The sequence below is a fragment of the Sinohyriopsis cumingii genome, chromosome 16 (genome assembly GCF_028554795.1).
Source record: "Sinohyriopsis cumingii isolate HCF-2022 chromosome 16, ASM2855479v2, whole genome shotgun sequence".
NCBI classification, from domain to species: Eukaryota; Metazoa; Mollusca; class Bivalvia; order Unionida; family Unionidae; genus Sinohyriopsis; species Sinohyriopsis cumingii.
In genome coordinates this window covers 43,302,449-43,324,570 of record NC_142976.1, presented here as the reverse complement: position 1 = coordinate 43,324,570, position 22,122 = coordinate 43,302,449, and the positions used below count along the sequence as shown (strand labels likewise).

The following is a 22,122-nucleotide window of genomic DNA, read 5'->3' as shown; positions in this document are numbered from 1 at the left end:
GGGGTTTAACGCCATTTTTTAGCACATGATAGGCTATACATGGCGGCCAGTATTAATGGTGGAGGAAGAACCCGGGAAAACCCCGGAAAGAACCACCGACCCACGAGAAGCTTGAATATTGTAGTTGTGGAAATTGTACATGATCAAAGCACACAACTAACCAAAATAACTGCTCCCATGCTCAAATAAATCAGCTTTATTTAGTTTAAAGGACTATCTTTGTCAGTTATTAAAGTAGGGAAAATGAATTTTTGCCAGTCTAGAAAATACCACCTTCTCTAAGTGCAGTGAATGAATTACCCAATATATATAATGTAAAAAATGTTACCATCTCTTTCATAAAATTTACCTTGAAGTTCAGGAAGTGAAAATGGAGCTATTAGTTTTTAAAAGGTGCACATCTTAAGGCCAAGCTGTTTACTCTTATAAGCCATATGACGCCCATCAATCATACACCACAATAAAGGGAATTAAAAGTTATTTTATAACACTACCTGAGATATGTAAAGTCCATTTTTAAATAGCCAACATAACCAGTTAGAAGAATGGGGGAAATTCTATTTCATTAAAAATGGAACCCTATGCAAAATACAAAACTGTAGAGTGCCACCTAAACAAGATAGTGCATATAATCGTCACTTTTGGAGAACCGTTAGGCATATTCTTATAGAATTTGATGTGAACATTGTTTAAAGACCTAGAAATGTCTATCATGGGATTAGTCTCACCTAATTTAAACATTTATGATCCTTGTTGATCAGCGTGATATCTTTACATGGGATGTTACCTGTCTTGATGAGTTTCTGAAGAAATTGGGTTTCAGACATTCCATGACAACATTTTGACCCTTGGAAGTCCAGCCTCTCTGAAATTTGGTTTCTGAGCACATCTTCCATTGTGGTCCTGAGTGGAAAATTGTTGTTATCATAGCTCTTTGGAATGCATTCATTGCTAATAGCTCAATTTCTTTATTATTATTATCATCATTATCATTATATTGTATGCAAAGGGATTCTTTGACTTGTATAATTCTAAACATAACCCCCTTTTCACATATGTATTCCACCCAAAACGTTGTAGGCGCAGATACCTTGATGCAGTGTTTCAATAATGCTTCTTTGGTTTTAGTTCTGCCAGTTTATAGACCAGAATAGCTTGTGGAATGGCCTGTTGTCAGTCATTCATCATCTGATGTCCATTAGCAAGTTTGTTATTGCATGAAACATTCCACGCACATTCATCCTATGGTCTGCTTGGTACTATATGAGAATGGTGGCCATCTTGAAAACCTTGTTATTGCTTCTCCTCCTGAATGGATGGTCATCAGCATGGTGTTTTCACTTCTACTGATACCTATTTAGTTCTAAAATGATGCTGATCTGGGGTCCAATATGGCTGTCATGGCAGCCATCTTTAAAATTAGGTTATCTCTACTTCTAATATGGCTGCCATTGTAGCCATCTTGAAAATCTTGTTATCACTTTTCCTCCTGAATTGGGAAGTGGGAGGTCGTGGGTTTGAACCCTGGCTGAGTCATACCAAAGACTTACAAAAATGATAATAACAGCTGCTTGGTGCTCAGCATTAAGAGGTTAGTGTTAGGACTGGTTGGTCTGGTGTCAGAATAATGTGACTGGGTGGGACATCATGCTTCGTGTCTGCAGCCTGATGCCCCAGTGCCAGACATCACTATAAAATGCCACACTGCAGACATCATAATGATATGACTGAAAAATTGTTAAAGCTATGTTAAAAATCCTAATCACACACACACACACCTCCTGAATTGATGGCCATATCAACATGGGGTTTTCACTAAAATACTTTTTATGATGTCTAAGTTAGTACTAAATGAAAATGGTGCCCATTTAATGTCTTAATATGGCTGCCAGAATGATAAGTCATTGAGGTTTTGCTAAAAGACTTCTTATGATGTCCAATTATTCTTAAAGCAAGATGGTAGCCAATTTGATGTCCAATATGCCCACCACTGCAGCCATTATGAAAACTCTGTTAGGGCTACTCTTCCTGAAATGTCATATTAGCTTTGGGTTTTCGCTAAAATAGTTTTGATCTGTTGTCCAGTATGGCTACCATAGCATCCATTATGAAATCTTGTTGTGGCTATTCCTTCTACATGGATGGTCATATCACTGAAAGAGTTCTTATGATGTCTTCTTGTTCATAAATTAAAATGCTGCCAGTCTGAAGTCTAATATAGATACAACAGCAGCCGTCTTGAAAATCTTAATGCAGTTCCTCGTTCATCAGAAGTATTCTTAAGGTGTCTGTTTAGTCCTAAATGAGAATGACTAACCGTCAATATGGCCACCTTGATGGCTATCTTGCAAATATTGTTATCTTTACTCCCAAATGGATGGCTGTCAATATCAGGTTTTCATCTATAGAATTCTTATGATAGCTTGTTTGTTCTAAAAGAAAAGGATGCCCGTTGTACATCCAATATGGTTGCCATGACAGCAGGTGTGAAAATCTTATTATCATTATTCCCCATGAATGGAAAATCATTACGGCATAGGTTTTTTGACCAAAAGACTTCGCGTCTTCTTTTTCCTAAATGAATATAGTGCGTCTGACATCCAACATGTCCACCACAAAAGCTAATTTGAAAATATTGTTACTGCTGAAGAATAAATATTAGGGATAGTTTGAACACTTTTGCAGTTAAAAAGTTTAATGGTTTTTTCTTAAATACATGGAAAATCTTTTGCCCAACAGAGCATCAGTCCCTTCAGGGGACTCTTTTTCTCGTTTCTTAGCAAAATATGTATTAGCAATGCTTTGAAAGGAAATCGGATGCATGTTAAAAGTAACAAACAGGAAGTAGAACTCTTAGTAATATTATCATCACATACTGTGAATGTAGGTGACACATATCATACATTTCCTACTTTTAATGTGCCTTATTGTTTCTCCCATACTTCTGCTTCTTTTATGCATTCTTTAAATTTCTTAGATGGAGTATGATTCAGTTTATTGAAGAGCAGGATGTCTGTGCTTAGTAGTCCATAATACATGCCTTTAAAAAATTGTGTTATGACCAGTCTGTAGTATCTATTGAATTCTTAGACTTTGCAGTGTTGAGAATGTGGTAATAAAATGGCAAAAGATTTTTTTCCATTCAATATTTAAATTTAATTTAGTGCAATAAACTACACCAGTGTCATTTAATTATGACCTAACTGCTATCAAAATCTGTCACTAACTATTCACTAAAACACACGTTAGTGACATTGTTTTGGCACTGTCAGAGCACTCTTGGACACACAGTACTAATTATACGGAAGAACTGTGAACCAGTCTAGAAATGGGTGAAGAAATAATAGAGTATTTACGGGTTTGGTGGTCCATAATTGGTTAATAATGAAAATTAAAATTTTAGTAAAAATATCTTTTGAGAGCTTATCCTATATGTAATTTAAAAACAATATAGACAAATTTCTACTGTTGCAATTTTAGCATTCTTACAGGCTTGACTCAGGAGTACTCAGTACTGAAAGTAGCACCTAATTCATTTGGTGCAGAATCAATAACATCTGTTTCATGCACAAGTATGTAAACAAAATGCTGCGGGTCATATGGTATTCTCCACACATAAGCTTGTACCAAGGTTAGATGTGCATGGAGAACTATAGGTCTCATCATCAGCACCCAGAAATTTTAAGTTATTGAATTTTGAATATGATGGTGTTTCCATATGTTTACTATTGGAGTTGAATTAGTACCGTGTGTCCTATTTGATGAAGGTTCATAAGTAAACTTCTCATTAGACTGAAGGTTAAGTGTTATGGTAATTAAGTCTTTACTGGCCCTTCTGTTTAATTGTAAGTTTGATGAATGCATTTAATAATTAACCTCACTCCAAAGGCTATAAATAGTTGGGAAGGACAAAAGAGGGTGAACTAAAAGTTGACTAAGGAGCAGCATGGTGCTGAGGAACAGGCCCCAAAAAGGGATGGCCCTTACATGTAAATGGGTAAGTATGATGTGCAAGAAAAAAGGCATGGTTTCAGGCCATTCTAAAAGGGGCTGGGGAAAACACTATCTGGTTGGATTAAATACTGCTTGGGACTAACAAGACAAATATACATTATGCTATATGATACAGGAAAATGGCAGATAATATCTTTGAAATTCATATTGCAGTACATTTCAGGGTAAGAGAATACAAAATAAATGTGGAAATTGTTCTTTGCAAATTAGAGCAATAACTTTTTCAAAATTAGTGAGCTAGTTTCCACAATCATGCAGTGTGGCACATTAGTAGCCTTTGTTCATGTTTCAACAGTTATGGCAGGTTGAATTTAATGACTGACTGTTATGGTGGGGGTTTGATGTCCATCTGGCCTTCAGCATTTTAAAATGACTTTTTGAACAGTTTTGATGTGCCATTTCTGACTTTTGTCTTCTCCATTTTGGACAGAATTATGGCCTAATGACAATTGACTTCATATCTTTAAATGGTATGTTGTATAGTTCAGGTTGTTCTGATGCAATTTGGTATTTATGGCACACCAGCACAAGTAGATTATTCAATGCCAAGGCAGTTGGTGTCAAGTGCCTTGCCAGAGGACTTAACGTAGTAATCGACCCTGTTTTACCCGATGGTAGAATTTGAGCCCACAACCATTCAGTTGCAAGTCCAGCATGCTATCCACTGAACCACCAAGACTTCATCTCCTTTAGTCACCTCTTTTGACATGCAGGAGAGTGTGTTGGGCTTGTGCTACATTCCTTTGCCTACAGGGGGTTGCAATTTGGTATCTACATTGTTTCATATACATGCACGTTTAGCATTGTCTGCTTCATTTTGGACAAAAATATTCACGTTGTGAAGCAAATTCTTGTTTTGTATGGAATTCTGGAATATTGCTTGTAATCAGCCGAACTAAATAACCATTCAGCATTTCACCATTTGTCACCATATCACCTATCAGCACCTCCAACTGTTGGACTGTCAGTGTCAGGGGCCTTCATAGATTTCAAAGTTACATATTCTGATTTAGTTTGGTATTGTTTCATGGACCTATCCATATCTTTTGTGGATTTTGTCTTGCGTACTTCATTTTGTTCAGTGTTATAGCCATTGTCAGTGAACTTCATATCTTTACGTGGGATAATAATAATAATAATAATAATGACCTTGTTTAAAGAGGGTAACACAATTAGCTAACAACTAATCTACCTTGAGGCCCTCATACAAAAGAATTTATTTTAGCTGCATCTCTGAAGCCACTGGATATATTGGGTTTGGAAGAAGGAAATAAAGTGGGCATTTCTAATCTCATCTGGAATACTATTCCAGAGTAGAGTTCCAGAGTACTGGAAACTTTTTTAAAACAACTCCTTATTTGGTTTGGGAATTTTAAACTGTTTGGTAGACATGGATTGCAGGTGGGGAGTATTACCAGGTAGCCTATACTGGAATAGTGATTGTAAATATTCAGGATGTTGTTATGTTGATGAGTACTTGAAAGTGTAGAATCTGAAACATTCTCTATCATCATTTAGAGGAGTCCTGATCCCTTGAATGCCCTTCTTGTCCTAAATTTATTTCTCCAGCACTAGTTCCAGTAAATCATTAAGGAGCAAATTGTAATGAATGGGGCCTATTATGATGCATATTTCACTAATTGCTCTGGTTTTAAATTTTTCATGACAAGTGGGGGACATATAGTATCCACATTTCTCTTGGTTCATCATGCTTTAGTTTCCATTACATAACTTTAATTGTGAGAGATTAATTAATGAAATTTTGTATACTAAAACATTGTCATTAGAGAGTGGATCTTTGAACACCCTTGTGATCTTATGTTTAAGGTAATGGTCTAATATTTTAAATGTAACACTTTCCTTTCTATTCTACAACATTGAAGCCATTTGAGATTGAAGAATGAAATGTGGTGAGCTTGTATGTCAAGGTCATGGCCACTTCTCTACTTTAAGTTTTCTGTCACTTTTTCTTTTCCACTCTATAATGTTGATGACATTTGAGATAAAAGGAAGTAACATGCTAGCTTATATGTATCATAAGAATGTGTGTCATGAATGACATCGAGGATCTGCATTGTATAGTCAAGGTCAAGGCCACAGATCAGTATTCTCAGTTTTTTATCACACCTGCCATTCCACTCTATAACTTTAGAGCTGTTACAGATTTACATGATGAATGGTACAGCTCGGGTGGCTTTGTGGTTAGAGTGTTCACCTTGCTTGCGAGAGGTGGTGGGTTCGAACCCTCACAGAGTCATACCAGAGACTTATAAATATGGTATTAGCAGCTGCCTCACTTGGCGCTTTGCATTAGGAGGTTAGTATTAGAACGGGTTGGCCTGGTATCAGGATAATGTGACTAGGTGGAACATGATGCTACATGTCTGTGGCATGATGCCCCATTGCTAGTCATCATTATAAACTGCCACAGTGCAGACATCATAGTGATATGACTGAAATTTTTTTAAAGCTACGTTAAAAATCCAAATCACACACGCGTTGTTACAGATTACATGATGAAAGTTAATATACTTGCACATCATTTTACATCCACATGTGCTTTGACAAGCATCACTTGTCACACTTTATATTGATCATATTTAAAACCCTTCCATGATATTTTGAACACTTGCATTTTATCTTACACCATATTATAAAAAATAATGCCAAGATTTTGGGACTTTTTTTTAGTCATTGGCATAAAGTTAGTCTTTATACATCATCTTAATATCAGATGCTTTGTGTCCTGTAGAGATATAGTTTCATTTTCGATTGATTAGTACATGTATACTTTTCCAGTGGCAACTTTACATAATTTCTTTTGTGCCATGCACAAGGCTACAGATGGGTCTGATTCTCGCAAGTCTGGCTGATGGAAAGTAGTTAATGTGTCTAGTTTTGATAAAGAAAGCAGAACATCAAATAGACTGAGAAATTTGTGGAATAAATAATAGGATAGGACATTCTTTGGACCATGAAATAAGAAAACAGTGGGATATTATTAGCTTTATGCATTTAGACTTGTTTCCAAGGTTTGCCATTTCAGCTGAAGTGGTGCTATTTTCACGTATAATATCATTAGCTTGTGAGCAAGGTTTCTCGTCACATAATCATATCAGGACAAAGGAATGTGGATGTTTAAAACAAGAAAATGCAGTGAAATTGATGAGGGTAATATAGATCTGGAGCTTAAACCTGCTGTGGAGAATTTTCTTCTTTCAAGATGAAATAAAAACGAGTGAAATGAATATGTTTGAAGCATTTGAAGAAATTTTTACAGAGAACATCTAACTGACCCAGATTTCTTGACCAACTTACATTATTATTTTTTTTTCATATATTAAATTTTCAATATATGTGTGATATTATTTTTTTTGCTTAATTTTGTTAAATTTTCTGTCAATTGTATTTTACGTTACAGATTATCATTCATTAATACAGATCTACTCAGAATAAAGTGAGACATGCTTTGTAGTAGAAAGCACAAATGGTGAGATAGATTTAATGTCTTCAAGTACAGATTTTCTGACATGTTGGCTAGTGGTACACCAAGGTCACTTAATCCATGCTCTTTGCTTACACTCACCATATGAATCACTTATACAAAAATGTATGGATGATGGTTTAGCATCTTTGTTCTTGTTGTCTGCTACCACAGAAATCACATTGGCATTGTCTACGATAAATATCAAGTAGATACAAATGTATTTAAGGTAATTTAGGTGTCTATTTCAGCCTATGGGAGTGTCTGTATTAACTACACTGATAAGGTTATAATTATACATTAGTGGTATTTTAAACACATGAATGTTTGCTGTTGGTTTTAGTGACACACTTTTAACACATTATTGGCTTTATTGAGATGAAGAAATGGGAGATAAGTGCCTTTTCCATGACTCATTGAGGTAGTAGGGACATTTGATATGATTTAACTGTTTTCCAATTTTCTAGTCATGTACATAATCATGTTGAATAGAATCCATAATTCTAGAAATGTTCTGCTTCTGCAGTCTAAAACAATACAAGCAGAATCTTTATGGGACACTCACCCGGTGGCCTTACGGACATTGATCATTTGGTTTAACAGGTCTAGCTCTATGGTCTATGTAGTGAGAACAACAGGTGTTTGTGTTTATGCAAATTAATTAAATGATTATTTACAGGACTTATAATTAGTTTTAGATTTTGAAAATGCTGATGATATTAGAGACAAGATAAGTAGATTAAGTTTCTCAAATTAGCAACAGTAACTTTTATATAGATTTAAAAGAAATGGATATTTTATACTTGAACTCTGACAATCTTTGACAGCCCTTACACATAAACTACATTTGTTTAACATTTATATATTGTGGCCGAGGTTGAAAGTGAGTGTGAGTATGATTAGATATGTTATAATCATTTATATGTTTTCAAATTAACTTTTGACAACTCATTAGTGAGATATCCAATGTTTAGTTTAATGTAGGAAAGACAGATATGTGAAACAGAAACAATCAAGCCATTTATAGAAATATGATATCAGGATATTTCCCGTGAAGTCCTCTAGGCTGATATATATACAGGGGCAGTTTTGTTAGCCACAATCATAATTAGAGACGCGTTTAAGACTTAGATTAAATGTGACTCTAATTACGATTGTGGCTAACACAAAATTGGTAATACGGATTCCTGAAAAATTTTCAACCGGGATAATTTGACTCAGAGTAGGGCTTTGGCATTTAAGTACGTTCCTGTGGGTTGTGGTTGCCTCCTCCTGTGTCCCTTCCCTCCCTTGCATGCTCTGACATGTTTCCAATTCTTACGTGCGACATTCGCACATAAAAGCAGGACTGTAGTGGCTCCTACAGTCCTGACCAATTGAAAATCTCAACATTTGAGACTTAACTAGTCGCAATAGCACTAGTATGCGTTTTTATTGATTGATTGATTGGTTAGAGTTTTCAAACTGGAATTTGGTGCAGTGAAAAGAAACCATTAATGAGATACGTAGCCTAGACATTTGTTTGTTTGCTCTGCCATTTAATTCCCCAATGTAGCTGCCACCTTCACCCTACACAGCTACAACACTGCCAAGCTGGCCTGGGTTAGTACTGATATAGAGGCCATAGAATTACCAATCTGACACTTTACCAATTGTGCTCCTGTAGCGCCAAAAAATGAGTTTCCGACTATGATTCATTGTGGCTTTCTTTTATCCATCTGCTTACTGTTAGTCCTCATGTTCTGTATTTATTAAACAATGCCAACAGCCCTCCTGTCTATATAGTCACTGTAACATTGTTAACACTTGAGATCCATATACACCAAACTGTAAATAATTCCCAAACCAAATAAGGAATTATTCAAAAGACATGTCCAATAGTCTGGAACTTGGCTCTGTTGAAATTAGAAATGTCCACTTTTCCTTCTTCCAAATTCAGTACATCTGGTGGCTTCACAGAAGTAGTTAAAATGCAAATGAAAACAACTGTATTTTTTGTATTCATGAATTTTAACAGCAGCAATACGTTACCCATTTCTATTGTGCAGATTATTTTTATACTTTTTGTAAAAAAAAACCCACCATCCATTCTATATGAATACATCCTCCCAAAGAGTGGAGAATTGTCAATAGGACACAATCCACTCATGCATCTGGCCTTGGACGTACATAGCAGACAATATTTTTTAAGGATGTAATGTAGTATGGACGTTGTGATGCTATCCTTTTTTCCAAGACTGCGCTGGTGACCTAGTGGTTAGAGCATCTGCCTTGTATGTGGGAGGTCGTGGGTTCGATCCCCGGCAGAGTAATACTAAAGACTTACAAAAAAGGTACTAACAGCTGCCTCGCTTGGCGCTCAGCATTAAGAGGTTAGTGTTAGGACTGGTCGGTCTGGTGTCAGGATAATGTGACTGGGTGGGACATCATGCTACATGTCTGCTGCGTGATGCCCCAGTGCTATGCATCACTATTAACTGCCACACTGAGACATCGTAGCGATATGACTGAATTTTTTTTAAAGCTACGTTAAAAATCCAAATCACACACACACACCTTTTTTCCGTGTTGGAGCTCTTTAATATGGATGTGTATTCTCTCATCCAATATGGTCATACTTCAGAAAGCATGTGGCATGTTTTGGGGATTGATTTAACCATTATACCTCAAAAAGTTAAGAGCAATGAGATGAAAATATGTGTTGGTATTTTCCAAGAAAATCATAAAGTTGTAAGTGGTTTTTTGTGGCTTCCATTCAGTGAATAAGTAATGGCTGTTTGTATGCCATTTTTGACAAAAAAGAGGGATGTTTGGTGCTTATTAAGACATGTGGAGCTGTTACATCAAATACTGTACAAAAAATTTAAAGAAGAAACCTGTCAGTGCAAGAAATAAGTACGATTTTTAGCTCTACTGATAATCAGCTAGAAGAACTTTGGGATGTATGTTGTCCATCCATCTGTTAGCCTGTTTTGTCAGTACTTCTCATAAACTACTTAGAGGATTGCCATGAAGCTTTACACACACATTCATCTCATGGTCCAAAATGAAATTGGTGTAACTTGGACATCCAATATAGCCACCGCATGGGGTTTCCACCAGAAGACTCCATATGATGTCTGGTTGGTCCTTAAAGAAAATGGTGTCGATCTGATATCTGATATGACTGCCACAGTGACCATCTTGAAACTTTTTATTATTGATAATCTTTCTGAATGAAAAGTCATATTGGGATTTCACCAGAAGACTTCTACATGATGTATAGCTGGTCCAGAATGAAAATGGTTTCGATATGATGTTCACAATCGTGATGTTGAAAATATTGTTATTGCTCCACCCGAATGGATGGTCAGCTTCTTATTTGCTGTTAATGGAGCCATTCAGATATTCAGTATGCCTGCTACAGTGGCCTTCTTGAAGTCTTGTCATTATTTCTTCTTCTGAATGGTCAAATAAGCATGGGTTTTTCATTGAAAGACCTTTATGATGTATGGTTAGTTATAAATTATAGTGGTGTTGATGCGACTTTTGATATGACTGCCACAATGGCCACTGGATGGTTGGTCATATTGACTTCTTGTGATGTCTAGTTAGTACTGTACATATACCGATAGAAGTGCTGCCAGTCTGGTACTGAATATGGCATCTATTTTTAAAATTGACTGTTATCCAAAATGTAAAGTCATATCACATTGTGTTTCCAGTATAATATTTCTTTGATTGGCCCTTAAATGAAAAGTGTGCCAAGTTGACATACAGTATGTCCACCACAGCAGTTGTTTTCAAGATCTTGTTTTCGCAGAAGACTAAAGCAAAGATGGTTTCAGTGTTTGATAGATACAAGGAAGAAAAAAGGTCTTATTTTGAATGACTTATAATTCTTTTCATCTGGCAGAGCATCAGTTCCTTTCAGGAACTCTGGTTATGATTTTATGGTGCATGACAAATTACAGGGCATGAAATGTTGCAGAAGGAATGGTGAGTAGGGGTGAAACGATTCATCGATATATTGATGCATCAGTACTTTGCTGAAACGATACACATATCGATAAAAGAGATGGAGAATCAATACAAAACAATACTTACCGTATGCACGTTATTTTAGTTTTCATCAGTCTTGAATAATTATTATTAGTTGCCTTGTTATTCTGTAAATTTATAATCCATCTCCAACAGCATTTGCATTTTGCAGTCACAGGCACACATGTTCATCATTAAAATGAAAAGGATTATTTGAGAATACGTACTCAACTTCTACAAGTTAACATAAAGTGACATGGTACGTTATCTGCTCTCCCCCATTTCATGCTAATTATCTTAACCCAGAAGTATGTTCAGCATATACTATACATTCACTAACACTTTACTCATTATTTGATGACCACTTTCATGCAAAGTTTTTACTTTGAATTGTATGTTGACTCTTGGTCCTTAAGAAAGCTATGTTACCGGTGTATTGCATGTTGAAATATGTTACATGGAATTCTCATTTGTGGTTATTGCCTGTTCCGCTCCAGATTAAACAATAACCACCAATCAGAAATCAATGTAGCTTACTTTCTGCGTGACAAACAGGAAGTATTGGCAGAGCAACAGGGAGACTTCACAGGCAGGTCATTAGATGTGTCAAGTACTTAAGCGAAGATGATGTCAGGGTGCGCCATTACATGAATCGTGCAAAATTTTATGAATTCATGTGCTTGGATAAACAGATACAATTTTTATTTAGACGTTGCAGCAACTGTTTTCTGGGCCCTTCATGCATGACATGAATGATTGTGAAACTAAATTTGATTAGAACAATTTAACAGGAATAAAAATTGTGTTGTAGTTTGAACCATTCATGAAGAAAGTGTTTCTGATGTGTGTTTAAAATTTGGGCTACCTAGAAAACTCCAAATGTCTGATTCCTGGACTGGTTCCAGGGTTGCCATGCTGCTGGGAAAGTGAGAAGAAGTCTGGAGAAATGATAATCTTTTCCCAACTGTGAAAAACCTGGAATTTTGCAAATACTGATGAAAGTATGGAAAAAGCTGGGAATTTTCCGCCACCACCTGTTGTGTGAAACAATCATGTAATTGAGTCATAACTAAATTGATTGTGAGTTAAATTTATCGAGTTCTAACCAGAATATTCTGAGGGTGTAGTATGGATCATTTAGGTGCTTGCAATAAACAATTAGATTCATCTAGTAAACTTTTATTTTCAAAGTCAGTATCTTTCCTTACGTCGAAGGTATGAAAACCACTCTAGCTCTAGCATCACAAGAGGCAAACATCGTGGGGGTGAAGCATAGTCGCTTACCGGATGACCTAGCAAACTTTAAAGGTTGTTCGAGTGATACATGCATGAAATGGATATGAAAATTACTTATTTTTTCAGAAATTGTGAGTAATAAAGTCATTATGTTTTTAATCTGCTGAAAGACAAGATAAAACTATGGCATTGATGAAATGTGACCTGGTACTCTCAATTTGCATTGCTAGTCGCATGAGTACACAAATCTATCAACCCACATTTACAAATATTGTAGAGAAATAAAAAAATATTAAATGAAATTCTTTATAGTGGTTGTAATAATATAAAAAAGTAAAAGAACACAAAATTTATATTTTTCCAAGAACAACTTCTGGAGTTTTGTTGTATCACATGACTACCACATTGGCATGCGCACTCTGCTTGATAAATCAGATTGGCCAGATTGCTGGTTTTTAAAAAAGTAATTGACTTTCATTTAATTTAATTGAATTTCTCTACAACACCATTAAAATAGAGTTTTTTGTTGATAACACATGACTCATGGACTTCCAATGTCGTCGTTTGAGATTTGTGAAGTGACTAGTAATGCAGACGACAAGAACTGGGTCAGGTTTCATAAATGCCATAGTTTTGTCTAGTCTTTCAGAAGATTAAAGACATAATGATTATAATACATGTGCTTGCCTTTTTCTGAGAAAATAAATAATTTTCTTATTGATTTCATGCAGGTATAAGTCGATATAAGATAAGTTTAAATTTTCTAGGCCTGCTGGTAAGTGACTACCATGTGCCACTATTGCACTTAAGGTTTTTGTTGTTTTAACCTGAAATGCAAGTAGGAAACACTTTTTTTTTTTTGCTTAACAGACCCATCATTATCGTAGTAAGACCACTCTTTATTCCAATGCCCTTCTTGTCCTATTTTTTGCAAAGGTTCATCTGTCTGTGTGCAGTTCAGACTGGTCTGCCTTAGATTTGAGACCAAAAAGTCTAAAATCCAGACACAAAAATCGGATTCCAACCATGGGTGAATTTTGGGTGGAAAAAAAATTGGGTCCCAAAAATTAGGTTTATCCCTCTGTATTTTGTAGTGTAACTAGAACTTCCAGATTATTTGGTATCATTGTAGAGCTACATCTGTCTACCTTTCTACAATACCACCCACTTTAGTGTATCATACATGACCTTGATGCTATAGAGATCGGCAGTAGGCTACTACCTTCTGCCACGTAAACATGGCGCCAGTGGTTAACGAGTTAAGATGAAATCATGTCATCATCTCTCCTTAAATTGTACATTGGAAAATAAATTTAAAATTTCTCTCTTTTATGTGCGAGATATTTAACCAGTGAATTAAGGAGCTGTTGGAATAAATTAATAAAATGAGCAGTGGTCAGATTTCAAACTGCAAGTTCATCACCTTGTGTAAGTTAAAAGAAAATTATAGAATAGGACTGGGTGTAGTCAGCAGTTTTCCTTCTTCACTAACAAATACACATACCTGTGGTCACAGCAGCCTTTTGCTTCTGCAGGAAATAAAATGTGATAGATTCCCATGCCTGAATTTGTTCTAGATGAGATTTTCTTTGCACAAGGAAATTGCATTATTTCTTCGGTTTTGAAGATAACATTGTAATGTCTTCCAAGAGTAACTGAGATACGAAACTGGTAATACCATAATATGTTTTCAAAATATTCATGTTGTAAAAACAAAGGGAGTTAAATGGAGCCACCATTAATTGGCCTAAAACGCTGGAGAAACTCACTGCAGCCAACAGCTAGTCTGTCTGAAAATATTCTTGTTATCTTCTCATCAATGAGAATTGCTTATAAATATATGATAACTATATGTCTGTCTGTAGTCTGTGTGCTGGAAATAAGAATAAAATGTCAACATACATGAAAGGGCACCACCTACCTTCCAAAGACAGAAAGACATCAAGTTCATATGTGTATCGATATGTATTGTATCGCAGGCTGCGTATTGTGAATTGTATCTATATGTGGTACAGGTGTATTGTTTCACCCCTAATAGTGAGAGTAGATTTTTTTTTCCTGTAGATATCTGGTTATGGGGAGTAGATCCAGTTAGAAAAAAGATCTAAAAAATTCCTTGAAAATTGTGGTATATCAGTTATATTCAGTTTTGAATGTAGACACTTGTTTGCTTTTATTTTACAGAAAGTATTCGGAATGTACTTGATCGGCACATAAAATTGTCCATACGTCGCTTGGTTAAGCAAGAAGTCAGGCCAGACAAATGGGAAAGCAAAGTGTTGGTGAGTGACACATTTTTCTAGAAACAATTTCAGATTTGCTGGAGATCTGAGGTTAAGGACTGCTCTTTTTTGTTTGCAGAACTGTCATTTATTACCAGCATATAACCTGTTGTCAGCAGAACTGTCATTTATTACCAGCACTAACCTGTTGTCTGCAGAACTGTCATTTATTACCAGCACTAACCTGTTGTCTGCAAAACCATCTTTTATTACCAGCACTAACCTGTTGGACAATACTTTTTTGTCTGCAGAACTGTCATTTATTACCAACACTAACCTGTTGTCTGCAGAACTGTCATTTATTACCAGCACTAACCTGTTGTCTGCAGAACTGTCATTTATTACCAGCACTAACCTGTTGGACAATACTTTTTCTTAGTTGTTCCTATAAATGGAATAGAATTTGTTGTTTAATCCTTATTTAAAAATAAATTCATGAAAGTGCACTAATGCAAGTAGAGGCTGATTATTTTACATTGAGAGGCTGGTATTTCGCACCAGTCTAAGATTGAACTGTGTGAATAAAACATTTTTCTGCTTTAAACTTTAGCTGAAACCAAGCATTTACTGTATGGTTTTACTGAATTTCGCATGCCAGACTTAGTTGTTGGACCGGTGCTTGGTTTATTTGGACCTATCCAGTGTTTGGTCCTACTGGACTGGACCTGGACCACTGTGTTAAAAACAGAATTTTCAGAACCTGCCCTTGGTGCCACCAGTCCAGTAATCTGGCTGACAATGGGTCTTCTGTGGAGCCTTTGGGATAATTTATATCAAGGCCTAGTGTGAGGACTGTCAGCTAATTACAGCCTAACAAAGCTCCAATAGACCCATTTCATATTCTTTGTATGCATGCACTTTGAACATCAGGTGACAGAAATTCCTGCAAGAACTTTTAAGTTTCGTTTAATATGGCAAACCTAGCAAATATGGAGAAATTGTTATAACATACATAATGTTATTTCTGTTGAACATTATGTGTAGATTTAAAAAACAAGCCATTTCTCTTGAAAATTTTCCTTCAACAATAGTCCTGAAATTTGTACTGTTAAAATGACTGAAGAGTTTGGATTGCCCACTATTTCAATTACTTGATTTACTGTTATGTGTGATGTCAATTTAGAGCATGCAGACCACCCAATAGCGTTGAAGTCCATTGTACTGAATGCATGGTTATTTCAAGTACACTTGACATATTTGGTGTAGTAAACAATCACAAATTATAATCAGAAACAAAGATGGGCTATTTTTAAAAATTAACTTCTAGATGAAAAAGATGCAGAAAAAATAGGGATCTATGGATTTAAGGTATTTAAGATGTGTCAGAACATACATTTGGGTATGATATTGTCATTTGGCATGCACATATTATGTATTTGTTTGAAAAGGTCTGGGAAAAAATTAATCTGTTGGAGAAATTGAAATGTACATTGCATTATTTGTCTTTGGAAAGGATGTATAAACCTTGCTTACGTCCCTTGCTTAACTTTGCTGATGACTATGTTGGGGATAACTTTACTTTTAAAGAAAAAGAATCATTCAAAATTATAAATTTTGAAGCAATGAAAGTGGTAAGAGATGCTGCAAAAGCATGTACCCAGCAATGCTAAGAAGGAAACTATGTGGTAGAACTTTAATTATTGATGCTGCAAGCATACTGGTAAACTAAATTACTTTTATTGCAGGATAGTGTGTTTCCCACAAGTTTTGGCTCCTTGTCCCACCCCTAATTCATGACCCCTGTGCACCCCTTGTCCCACTTAAGTTCGATTTGTTCCCAGTATTTACAGGACAAGGGTACACACTTTCCTTAGCTCACTGGATGCAAAGTGCCGTACATGCATGACAACCATGCCTATCTTATTATATAGTTCTTTGCAGTTGTTGCGTATACTAGAATTGATTATGTATCTATTTATATCTATTAGTAATCTATCCACTTTGTCAGTAGACAGATATTGTTAGAATTTCATTGTAATAGGAGAGCTATAATTAGCTTTTAGCTTTATAGCAAATAAAGATATTTGTTTTGAAATATATGTAAAGATATTTTCTTGAGTAAATACATCTTCGCTAGCCAAGATTCTGATATGATAACCATATTTATACCTAGGCAAAGTGAACAGATGTATTGGCACTTTGTCCTAGCGACATCTATTGGATTTCGTGAGTTGCCTCTCTTAGTATGTAATGCCAACTAACAATAGCATGGTGCATTGTACATCAGCCAAAAATGTTGTGGGTGACATAAATAAGATACTTTCAGAGTTAAGCGTTGAAAGTATGACTCTACCAGAGGGAAGCCATTACAGGTGTACCTGAGTGAATGGTATTTGTGGCACTGGAAAACTGCTTATTTATCAGTTTATTCAAGTTGTGTGCTTGTCTTGTCTCGATCATGTAGGAACAGTGTTCAAATTTGAACAAATCAATTTTGATTGGATGCGGTGGCTTACCATTGCATCCAATGAAATTCACAGACCTGAAGCACAGAAATACCTGCTCAATACACCATGGAGTAGATAGGGTTATCACATCGGAACCTTGGCTAGTGAAGATGGAGTAAATATTGTTTAATTTAGGCCCGGAAGTACAGTATTAGCTTTCCAATTAAGCCCTACTGCTAATTCAGTTTTTTTCTTTTCTTCATGCATTGTTACAAGTGATTATATCATCACAAATCTTTCTTGACATTACAACAAGGATGTAGACATTGTTGAAGCTGTCATTGATAAGATGAGCAAGGGACAGAAAAAGAATAGAATTATTGAAATACAACTCACCTCTTTCATAGGCTACATAAATTTTGAACTGCGAACTCTAGTGTATCTTCATGAACCTTTGTTTTATAGATTTATGATGGAGAAACAAGATTTTATAGATTTATGATGGAGATGTAAAAGTAGTAAATATGAAGTAAAACATAGCACAATATTATGTTAGTTGATAAAGGGTTGAAAGGGGCCTTCTTTCCCATGTAACATTGCAGGAATTGAGATTTTCATATGCCCACCATAAAGTGGAGAATGTTATGCTGTGTTGTCCATTTATCCTATATCCTTCTCTTACCCTTTTGGTTTGTGTACAATAACTTTGGTTTTTGACAATCAAAAGTTACCAAACTTTGTGAACAACTTGCACTTGAGGTTAGGAAGAACCCTGTTGATTTTACAATAAACATGTCAGAGGTCAAGATCAATAGCTGAAAGGTCAAGGTCAATCTGGCAGAAAGAAAACAAATGGTTTCTGCATAAAAATGTCAGTTATTGATACCAATTAAACATAGGGCATTTATGGTACGCTTGCTGAAGAGTTATTGTTGATAATCTTTACTACTCCTGCATGGATGGTCCTCTAAATATGGAGTTATCACTAAAAAACTTGACCGCTCTGCTGGACTAGTGGTTAGAGTGTCCGCTTTGGATGCGGGAGGTCGTGGGCTCGATCCCTGTCCAAGTCATACCAAAGACATAAAAAATTGTACTTGGAGCTCAGCATTAAGAGGTTAGTGTTAGGACTGGTTGGCCTGGTATCAGGATCATGTGACTGGGTGGGACATCATGCTAGACATCACTATTAACTGCCACACTGCAGACATTGTAGCGATATGACTGAAAAATTGTTAAAGGTATGTTAAAAATCTGAATCACACACACACACACTAAAAGACAACTTATGATGTTTAGTTGGTCCTGAATGAAAATAGTGCTAATGTGAGGTGCAATATGGCCATCATGGTAGCCGTCTTGAAAATCTTTTTATTTCTATTCCACCTGAGTAAATGACCATATTATTATGAGATTTTCACTGCAAATTTTTTATGTCCAGATTGTCATAAGTGAAAATGGTGCCAATCTGATGTCAGGTCTGGCTGCCAAAGTGGCCATCTTGAAAATCTTGTCATTGCTTCTCCTCCTGCGTGGATGGTCATATCAACATATGGTTTTCACTTAAAGTTTTGTTATAATTGGTCCTAAATAATAATGGTGCTGATCTGACATCTAATATGGCCACCATGGCAGCCATCTTAAAAATCTTGTTATGGCCGCTCCTGAATGGATGGCCATAACAACATATGTTCTCACTAAAGAGCTCTTATGATATCTAGTTGGTCCTAATTAAAAGTGGTTTTGATCTGATGTCAAATATGGCTGCCTTTGTGGTGATCTTTTACATCTTGTTATTGCTACTTCTCTGGAATGAAAAGTAATATTGCTGTTGGGTTTCAACACAAGACTTCTTATGATGTCTAGTTAGTCTTAAACAAAAGATGGTGCTGATCTTAGAAAACCATGTTAGCTGGTTTGGTAGAATCTTGGATTTGAGATCCAAGGGCTGCGTTTAATACCCACCCAGGCTTGCTTAGGTTGGCTGCCTCTGTGAACCATTGGGAAAGCACTTAGTCCCAATTTCCAAAGCACAGTATAGACAATGTGTTAAAAGTGCTGTTACACGCAACCCCTAATCCCCAAACAAAAATGTCCAATCTGGCTACCACAGTAGCCATGCTACTCCTCCAGAATGAAAAGTAGTATTGCCATGGGGTTATCACCAGAAGACATCGTATTATGTCTTGCTGGTCATAAATGAAAATGCTACTAATCTGTTGCCCAATATGGCCACCACAATGGCTAATGTGAAAATAGTATAATTACTTTTAAATGGATAGTCATATCAGCATGGGGATTTTTATTAGACAACTTCTTACGATGTCTGCTTGGTCCTAAATGAAATGTGAAAATAATAATAATAATAATAATGAGGACTTTGTATAGTGCCTAAGCTTTAGAAGCTGTAAGCGCTTCACCACATTAGTCAACACCTATAACATAAAAAAACATATACAGTATAATGATATGATTACAAAAAACAAGCACCATGAAATTAGAAAACATAAAAAACATGCTGAAAATATTTAAGGTAGGAAACATTATTAGGTCTTTAAGTTTGTTCTTGTAGTCGAGATAGGTGAGTTTTAAGAGCACTCTTGAATGGGATCACTGTGTCTTTATGTCTAAGTTCAGTGTGCAATTCATTCCATGTTGCTGGACCCTGGTATGCAAAAGAACGTTGTCCATATGACTTAGTTTTCATAGTGGGAATAATGAGTATACGATTGTCAGAAGAGGAGTGTAAGTATCTTGCTGGTGTGTACACATGGGTGAGGTCAGATAGGTATGTTGGACTGGAGTCTGTCAGTGAAATGTAGCACAGAGAACAAATTTTGTGTTTGATTCTGGATCGAATGGATAGTCAGTGTAGGGTACAGAGCAGTGGGGAGGTGTGCTCTGATCGTGAAACTCTATGGATGATCCTAGCAGCTGTGTTTTGAACTTGTTGAAGTTTCTATAGTAGATATTGAGATGGACCAGACAGAATTGAGTTACAAAATAGTATAATTACTTTTAAATGGATAGTCATATCAACATGGGGATTTTTATTAAACACCTTCTTACGATATCCAGTTGGTCCTAAATGAAATTGGTTTCAATCTGATGTCTAATATGGCCACCACAGTTCCCATCTTGAAAATCTTGCTGTTACTATTTCTCCTGAATGAATGGTCATAGCATGGGATTTATTGACTATAAAATAGCTCTTTTGGATACTGAGATCTGGTAGTCTTGAGTGTTGTATAAGTTATCCGTAAATAAGAAAATGCAAAGCGAGCAAACTATAATTGATGGTGCGAAGCATTTTTCCTTTTTTGGAAAAGCTGAAAATCTTTGATTAGAATTTAGCTATCACAGAGAGCACGAGAGGGATTAATCTTGGATTCATGACAATTTTCCCACATCACTGTTCACTTAAGCATGCATTTAATTCATTTTAATTGCTGACAATTAATACACATCTGCTGTTAATTGCTGGGTTATAACTGGCTGTTAGTTAGATGGCTTTATGTGACACCTTTTCAAGCTGAAATTGGCATTTTCATTTGTTGCTAATTCTAGTAAATATTTTATACTGTAACATTGTTGACAATGGCTTCAGTTTTCATTTCCATAGAACATTTGCTGAAGTCGTGTCTATTAGGGACAGACCATTTAATTCTTTGGGGGGAGGGGTAGGGGGAATAATTAAGTCTTGCTTTCAGAAAAAGTTACCCAACACCTCATTTTATTTGAATTTTTTTTCTTTTTTAATCTTGTAATGAAAGAAAAAAATATCCTGGTTGGAAAGATGTGTGTATACAACTTGACTTGTATGCAGGTATATAACATAATCAACCAAAAGTTTGCTCTTGTTATTTATAAGAGTGAATTAACCAATGCAGGTATCTTAGCCAACTTGCATTTATAAATCTAACATGGTTTTCTTACAAAGTCAAGCAGTGCATTTCCTAGTCTGAGTTCCTTCTGCACCCTATTTTTGATATTTGGACATTTATCTTTTGTGTACACCCCAACATAAATCTCCAAATATCAAATATGGGGTGGCATGGGTCAGAGGAAACCCAGGCTGTTCATTTCCATGCTTGTTAGCATTTCACTATCACATGATGATGCATTAAACATGAAATTATCTTGCATGTCACTGTACATTCATGCATTAGACATGAAATTATCTTGCATGTCACTGTACATTCATGCATTAGAATCTCCACATGCTAAATACAGGCATGGATTATTTTCTGCAAAGTTATCTATGTCGTCTACTTCTGTAGTCAGTTGAATATGGGGGATTCAGTCACATTCTGATGACTAGTCAGTTGAATATGGGGGATTCAGTCACATTCTGATGACTGTAGTCAGTTGAATATGGGGTATTCAGTCACATTCTGACGACTGTAGTCAGTTGAATATGGGGGATTCAGTCACATTCTGATGACTGTAGTCAGTTGAATATGGGGGATTCAGTCACATTCTGATGACTGTAGTCAGTTGAATATAGGGGATTCAGTCACATTCTGATGACTGTAACCTACGGGTGTTGAATAGCATAAACATAAATAAATATGATCAGCTTGAAAATATTCGTATTTTCAGCTTGACACATAATTTTTAGTAATCACAGTGAATTATATCACTTTTGTTTAGGGCTGGCACAAGTTATATGCAAACAGTGTGCCTTTTTCAGAGGGGT

General features: G+C 35.9%; 1 protein-coding gene across 9 annotated transcripts in view; it reads left to right on the top strand.

Moving 5' to 3' along the window:
- Window positions 1-22,122, top strand: part of LOC149780321 (F-actin-uncapping protein LRRC16A-like) — a 241,386-nt gene that overhangs the window by 5,965 nt on the left and 213,299 nt on the right. For all 9 annotated transcript variants that reach the window (XM_089937166.1, XM_089937165.1, XM_089937168.1 and 6 more), the window contains exon 2: window positions 14,939-15,036. In XM_089937166.1, coding sequence (XP_089793292.1) covers window positions 14,939-15,036 — 98 coding nt within the window. The remainder of the gene's footprint in view (window positions 1-14,938; window positions 15,037-22,122) is intronic.